The sequence below is a fragment of the Lolium rigidum genome, chromosome 1 (genome assembly GCF_022539505.1).
Source record: "Lolium rigidum isolate FL_2022 chromosome 1, APGP_CSIRO_Lrig_0.1, whole genome shotgun sequence".
Taxonomy (NCBI): Eukaryota; Viridiplantae; Streptophyta; class Magnoliopsida; order Poales; family Poaceae; genus Lolium; species Lolium rigidum.
This window is the reverse complement of record NC_061508.1, coordinates 351,486,316-351,493,675: the sequence shown is the minus strand read 5'-3', so window position 1 is coordinate 351,493,675 and position 7,360 is coordinate 351,486,316. Positions and strand designations below refer to the sequence as shown.

The following is a 7,360-nucleotide window of genomic DNA, read 5'->3' as shown; positions in this document are numbered from 1 at the left end:
AACGCTTGGGCTTAAAGAACTGAGGTGGGAGGGTCGTTCTGTAAAAAATGGAGCACGAATCTCCAACAAACCAACGGTACAGATAGTGCCGGGGGCACTTCCTACATCAGGAATAGCATTTCTCCCCCCTTCATCCTACCGTAGGTTTAGTGAGGTGGCTTCGAGTTTGTTCTTTTGTATTACTTCTTGTAAGGTGTTGTGAATAATATAATAAAAGAGCCGTGTGCATCCCTTGGATGCATAAGCTGGGGTGATATTTCCCCATTTCAAAAAAAATAGCAAATTAAGCCAGGATACAATCTCATATGGGGTGATTTTTTTTTTTATGAAACGGTGATCTGAAACAGAAATAAGTGTGCACTATGATCAAGGTTTCTGATGACAGCTAGCTAGGCACGAGCCGTAGTAGGATGGGGTTCATCTTTATGGATCGTGGCAGCGTGCAACTCCCCACCACTCTCCAGGAATTGCATTGCTGCAGCATCAAGTGAAGGTCGTTTGCTCGCGACTTCTTCAGAACATCGGAGACCCAGGACAATAACACGCTCCATCTGCACCCTGTCAAATTGTCCAGCAAGCTTCTCGTCGGCAATCTCCTCCACGAATGTATATGGTCGATTCCTGTGCAGATGTCGGACGAGGCCCGGGTTATACTTTCCATGTGCTATCTCTAGTAGGACGATTCCAAAGCTGTAGACATCGGAGCTGCGGCGTAAGTTGGCCTGTCCATCTGTCATGCTCTGTGGATCCATGTAGCGCATAGTCCCAGCAGCTGCTTCCGTCTGCACTGATGTTACGTTGTTGTGCTCAGCGACCCTAGACAGACCAAAGTCACCGAGCTTGGCGTTGAATTCACTATCGAGTAGAATGTTGCCTGGTTTGATATCTCTATGCAATATGTATTGGCTACATTGGTGGTGGAGATAATGAAGGGCGTTGCATAAACCCTTCACAATTTTGAACCTGCAAATATTATCTCATACATCACATATACATCAAAGAGGTTTCTTCCATTTTATGAAGAAAAATATATTTCACATAAATAATACATAGAACAATACAGGAAAAGAGAGAAAACGTATCGAAATTATACCTCATTTCCCATGACAACACTTCTGACTTTTCATACAGGTGCTGGTGTAGTGTTCCATTTGGCACGAGTTCATACACAAGAAAGAGCTCGACATGCTGCCTTCCCAAGCACCAAAACATGTAATTGTTAACGCTGCAGCACCAGCCTTCGAGCCTCACCAAGTTCACGTGGCCCGTTCCGTCAATGGAACCAAGCTCGGCAAGGAAGTCCTTGAATTCTCCTCTCGAGTCCTTCAGGATTTTCTTGACAGCCACATCCTTCTTCTTGAGACTCCCACTGTAGACCACGCCAAAGCCACCCTTTCCGATCTCCTTCTTTTCGGAGAATCTGTCTGTTGCCATGGACAGGTCGCTGTACTCGTATCGTTTAAGCCGACTATCCTTGCCAAAGGAGTTCCGTATGCGTTTCAACCTACACCATGAAAAGGTCGACCAGATTGCCAACAACACGGCTAACACGAGTATCACCAATCCTCCAATAACCAAATTTTGGCCCTGACGACCTGCAGAAAGGAAGAAGGAAAAGAGAACTAATTATTAATACATATAACCTATTTTAGGTGAAAAAACCATGCACTCCCTAAATGCATGAATATGTGGGCAGCAGAAGCAGTGATACATTGTGGTTTGTGGTAATGCCATTTTTTGTAGGTATAAGAGTCTCAGACAAGACTTTGTACTCCCTCAGTATCAGATTATAGAGGTAATAGCTTTTTTGGAGCTATACCGGTAATTTAGGTTAATTGTGTATCCATTACCCCGACTAAGTGAGTTTGACCAATGCCCGCCGTTTTTATCATGTTGCATGCAAACTGAAGGGGTTTTCATCAATAATGCTGGGTCTACGGACGGATCCCTACGGAAAGTTTTGTACGGATGTATATGGAGCCAATTACCCGAGAGGTACAACAACTTGCAACCTAGGTGCATTTTGGTACAATAAGTTGTAATCTGTGGTTTGGTGGTACAAGAACTTGTGATGTGGGTGCAAATTCATACAAAATCATTGTAGGGCTGCCATGTGGCGTTGTCGTTTTAGTGAAAAACCCCTTCATGATTTTCTGTGACAACCGTGACCCTCACCTGATTTAGCGCTCAACTGCTCAAGCCTCAGCCCGAGGAGCACGCTACTCCAGCCTCTCGCGGCGTTGTCCTGCTCGTCATCCCCGGTCGTGCACGCCGTCCAACGCCACTGGTTTCGGCGGAATGGAAGCGGTGCAATAGTTGCGTCAGGACATTTCCTCACCGTCACGCGGCCTACTATGGCCAGGTTTAATCACAGTCGCGCGGTCAGCTACTGGCCGTCGACGTGACCTGAGGGGCAGGCATCGTCGTCGGAGCGCATGCATGCGGGCTTGGGCAGCCGCGCGCCGCTCCCTTTAGAGGCGGTTCTGCTCCCGGAAGGAGGCAACGTCTTCCCGTTGCCGGCGTTCGACGACATCCGACGGAGAGGAGTCCCAGCGGGCTCGCTGCGTAGCCGCCTCGACCGTGGCGATGCGCGCCAGGTCCCGGGCCCTATCCCTCGCTGCTTCCGCCACCGCTTCATCCCTCGCTGTGAGGGCATCTTGCAGCTCGTGGTTCTGTTGGTTGATCAGCGAGTAGTCCGGCCCCGCCCATGGCCATCGCATCGCCGCGAGCTTGCGCCTTCACCGCAAGAACCCGACTGCAATCAGTATTCTCCAGGAGGCTCTCGAACGACGCGACCAGTGCCCCTGCTCGGCGCGCACAAACGCGCCCTCTTCGTCGCCGCAGGGGAGGAAGTCGACGTCGTGCTCGAATCCGGCGGGTCGCGCGTTGCGCTCGAATCCGCTGCCTGCATAGCGGAGCACTTCCTCAGCCCATCCCGTCCAAGCTGCATCGCTGCCTTGTATGCCGCAGCCTCCCCAGGCTATGCTCGCCTACCTCCACGCCGTCCCTGTTTCGTGCAACGCCGCCTTCCTCGACTCCGCCGGTGACTCCTGACATAGAGTCTCTCTGCTCCAGTGCGGCCTAGCCTCCTTCATCGCGTCGTGGCAGCTTTTTCGTCCCCATGATGCAGCCTCTGCTCCCAACGCTGCGCTCTGACTCTGAGCCATCTCTGAGGCCGTCGCCTCCAATCAACAGGCGCAAGACCCTAGCTGGTGGATTCACGGTTCGCAGGAGCAGCATCTGGATCAAGGCGGCGCACATGCTGATCGCCAAGATGGCAGAGCTCAACCTCTGTACGTAGGCGTCTGGGCATCGTTGGGGAGAGCGAAGACGTCATGGAGTAGGCTATTCAGCAGGACGTAGGTCAACATATATGTTCAACACACATGTACCCTCTAAAGCGGTGGCGGCCCTGCGTGCTTTGTTCTGTCTAGACTGCGCTCACGCCGAGGCTGTTGAGGCAGCGCTGATTAGCCATGGAGGGCATTCTGTCCTTGACCTGGAGCTCACCGGTGATATCTGAACAATATAGCTTAGAGCAAAAAAATATGAAGGGTTTTTTCGCTAAAAGGACAATGCCACATGGCACCTAGAATGATTTTGTATGAATTTGCACCAGCATTACAAGTTCTTGTACCACCTAACCACACGTTGCAACTTATTGTACCAAAGTGCACCCAGGTTACAAGTTGTTGTACCTCCCGTGTAATTAGCTCATGTATATGGCATGCGCTTGTTTCTCTAGGCTGAATTCTCTTGGACCCACCACCATAAGTCTACCCAATTAATTATTGCCACGGAGGCGTCTGTAAGTGAATTCCGTAACTTCCTTCCGTAAGTGTAGCATTACTAGGTTTTCATCGTGATGCATTCAAACTGAAGGAGTAACGGAACATGGGCCTGCAGTAATTTTCCCTAAGATCGTTGGCATGCAAACTTAAGATTTTTTTTGCCCAGTCGCCATCCACTTCGGTCACAACTCACAACACTCGGCCAATATACTCCTATAATCTGGTAAGGAGGGAGTACATATATTGCTATAATTTTGTAGCATGGTTGCTGACATGAAATTCTCTTAGTCAATAAATGATATATGTAAACAAAATACAATATAGTTGTATCGCTTCTACAAGCCATTCGTCTTTTCATCACCTCTTAAGTAATTTTAGTCTGCACACACTTTTGGTATGCATAAATACATTAATGGCAAGAACTGACACTACTATTTTTCTACAGTATTACAATATGATATAATGTACAATATGTCTTTTATACTTTCTAGATGGCGGTTAAATATCTCAGAAAAGACTTTTTTGTTGTTTTGTGTCTAGCAAAATTGTAAAGTAGAGATATAAAAGATCATGTCATTTAATTTGTTGAAAAAAGAGTTCTTGTTTGTAGAATTTCAACAACAGATGCCCTAGCCAGCATGACATGAGCCACCCGCTACCGTACATTCCCGGCTCAAACGACTAGTTGTTGACACCTAGGCCTCTTTATTATTAGTTTATGCCTCATACGCACGTACCATGCGACGATGTGAAATGTGGGCTTGCTCTGTTAGAGCTGACAAATTAGGAGGAGCACTACTTTCAGTGGGCAAGCAATATTGCAAAAGATGGTTTTCAAGATAACATGTATAAAAATAAACAGAATATTGTGTATCTTTCCTAAATACTTATGGAGAACAAAGTGATTAATTTCAACTCTCAACTCTCATATATTTTTTGGATATGCAGTAGCTAGGTATGTATAGGCTGTCGATGAATAGTTATAAAGGTAAGAATGGATTGTATCTTATCACATTGAAGATCGAAGACTTGGAGCAGAAGGTTATGCTTTGCGATAAAGGAACAAAGAGCCCTGCCCAAGACCGAATCCAGCCTATAAGCTACTCCAAAGAGCCATTCTATAGACCTGCGTTTGTAGATGTATGTAATAGACTGTGCGCTATGTGGGGAGTTCGAGGATTGTAATGATATCTTCTTCAACTGCCACTTGGCCACGTTTATGTGGGCAGGGATTAGGGAGATCCTGTCGTGCGCTTGGAACCCAACAGGGGTTGGGGACTTTATCGCTATTGTCCAGGGTTTGTCGGGGCGCCTCCGTAGATTAGCTTGGTTTACCTTTGCGGCTCAATGCTGGACGCTTTGGAATATTCGCAATAAGCTAGCTATAGAAGGAAAGGTCCTTGGCAGCCCGGCTGATGCTATGTTCAAAATGTCTATTCATATGCAGGGGTGGAGGGTTCTGGTCAGACAGACGGACCGGAGACTCTTGGACGTGGAGACGGACGAGGTTAGGCGGCTCCATGGGACGACGAGGACATGAGCTTTGGCCGGGGCAGCGCTACTCGGCAGTGCTCTTCGTCGTCGGCGTGTGATAGCGCGTGTGTGGATCCTGTTATGTTTTCGTAGATTATGCTATGTTGTGCCGTGTGGTGCTTGTATGACTTGAGGTACCAGTCGTGGTGGCGAGTGCGTTGTATCGTCGAATATGTGCTGTGGGGCTATATATATATATGGCCGGGCCTTTGGCCTTATGTTTAATTAAAAGATGTATGTAATATGTAGCTCTTGTGATTCATTAAAAACTAGTAAATTAATAATCATCAACTTATCCCTTCCACTAGTACCCCATCTTACCATAATCTTGAGATGGAGGGTAAATTAATCATTGACGTTATCCTTCTAGTTTTCACTTGATTAATCAGGATTTGTTATAAACTGATCATAATATGTGATATATTAAATATTCATGTGATTTGAAAGATTATCAAAATTTATTATTGCGCCGATTATGCGTAGTAGCTTCAAATAGTATGAAATGTACGAACAATATGATGAATTTGGTTCCATGTGTATACCTTTGATGCCAAACACCTCGCCTTGATTCGGATGAAATCCGTTATCTCTTGTGGGTGTATCTGTACATCACACATATCAATTTCAAACAGGGAGAAAAATCTACTATACTATTAGGCTAAAGATATAATAACCAAAGAAATTTATATAGTACTCCCTCTGTCCTACAATATATCTAATAATATATTATATTATAGGATGGAAAGAGCAGTTATTAGTTCATGTATACTGAAGCATGAAATCTAATTTGCTCATGATAGATATGCTGTTTATTTATTTATTTTGCAAATGGACATATATGCTGCTTTTGATCATAAGTCATTACTATTTCCAAAATCCAGAAAATCCGTACCCGTGGCTGCCATAGTTGAGTTGAAGGACCAAGAGTGTATCTGATGCAGCTCAGAGTATCCACCGGTGCCCGCCGAGAACCCCACAGACACCACAGGCGGGAGCAACGCATCGAGCTGAGCTGGTAGCTGTGTCTTGACACTAACGGGGGCAAGAGAACTATTGTAATCAAAGTTTAGTATGGCCTCCAGTATCCGGGTGGCGTTGTCAAAAGTGATGGTCGCCGACATGGTGCCGTTGAGGCTGTAGACCGGCAACCTCGTTGAGCTAATCGAGGTCAGGGAGTTGAGGTCGATGCCAATGTGGTCGTTTGATATGGAATCCCATTGCCCGTTGTTGAACGGGTCAAACTCGATGGCGACGAACCGGTCTTCTCCGGAGGGGCTAGTATTGGTCCAGTTCCTCAGGCCAAAGACGCTACCGGACGAGCCTGGCGGTAATCTTGAGGGGTAGCCAGAGAGGAAGAAGGTCATACCGTCTCCCCTTTGGGTTGTGTTGGGCAATATGTTGATGGCGAAGGTGAAGGTGGTGGCGAAGCTGGCCACCTCGCCCGTGTTGTTGTCGTACAAGGCCACCGGGTGGTTGTATGACATCCGCCCCAGGCAGAACAAGGAATCATCGTTGCAGGTGAGGTCAACCAGGTTGCCATTCAGAGCGGCGTCTCCCTCGAACCGGAGATCTCCTAGTTGGTCCTTGGAGGTGTTTGAGAAGTCGAAGCTGAAGGATGGAGGCGGCGAGGTGGCAGCAGTAACATGGTGGGAGTTGGACAAGAAAAAGAAGCAGGCAGCGAGAAAGATGTGTGCAGTAGAACTTTCAGGCGCCATAATGGTGCAACCTGAGAGCTCGCTTTGAGCTTGCACTCGGTCAAGTAGGAATGTACTTGTGTGTGTGGCACTTGGCATGGATATATAAGCAAGGTAGAGAGAGATAGAGAGAGCAACAGAATTGGTTGTTGCACTACTACATGTCTGCCCCTTTTCGAAGAAAAAAGCATGCCAAGTGGTGTAACATGCACGCTAACATCTGCTGCAGCTCATTTCCGATAAAGACTGACCTTGGTGACGAGTGTGAACGACAACAACCGCTGACCAGCCAAAGAAAAATTTGTAGTTCCTACACTAATTTATGCAAAACATGGCAAAGCA

The 7,360-nt window shown here is 47.0% G+C and overlaps 1 protein-coding gene across 1 annotated transcript; it reads right to left on the bottom strand.

Moving 5' to 3' along the window:
- Positions 1 to 389: 389 nt before the first annotated feature.
- Positions 390 to 7,039, bottom strand: LOC124665117. Its single transcript, XM_047202522.1, has 7 exons — positions 6,217 to 7,039; positions 5,867 to 5,926; positions 2,797 to 2,905; positions 2,580 to 2,736; positions 2,176 to 2,284; positions 1,094 to 1,595; positions 390 to 963 (listed from the first exon to the last, which is right to left on the bottom strand). Exons 1-7 carry the CDS (start codon positions 7,037 to 7,039, stop codon positions 390 to 392), a joined length of 2,334 nt encoding a protein of 777 aa, XP_047058478.1.
- Between the last annotated feature and the right edge of the window lie 321 nt (positions 7,040 to 7,360).

What these genes read in the sequence shown, in the direction of transcription:
- LOC124665117 (XM_047202522.1), bottom strand. Translation starts at nt 7,039, where the DNA reads ATGGCGCCTGAAAGTTCTACTGCACACATCTTTCTCGCTGCCTGCTTC. An exon ending in ACCTGGCGCGCATCGCCACG is followed by an intron (nt 2,285 to 2,579) that starts GTCGAGGCGGCT and finishes CGCCGAAACCAG; the next exon opens with TGGCGTTGGACGGCGTGCAC. An exon ending in GCAGTTGAGCGCTAAATCAG is followed by an intron (nt 1,596 to 2,175) that starts GTGAGGGTCACG and finishes TCCTTTCTGCAG; the next exon opens with GTCGTCAGGGCCAAAATTTG.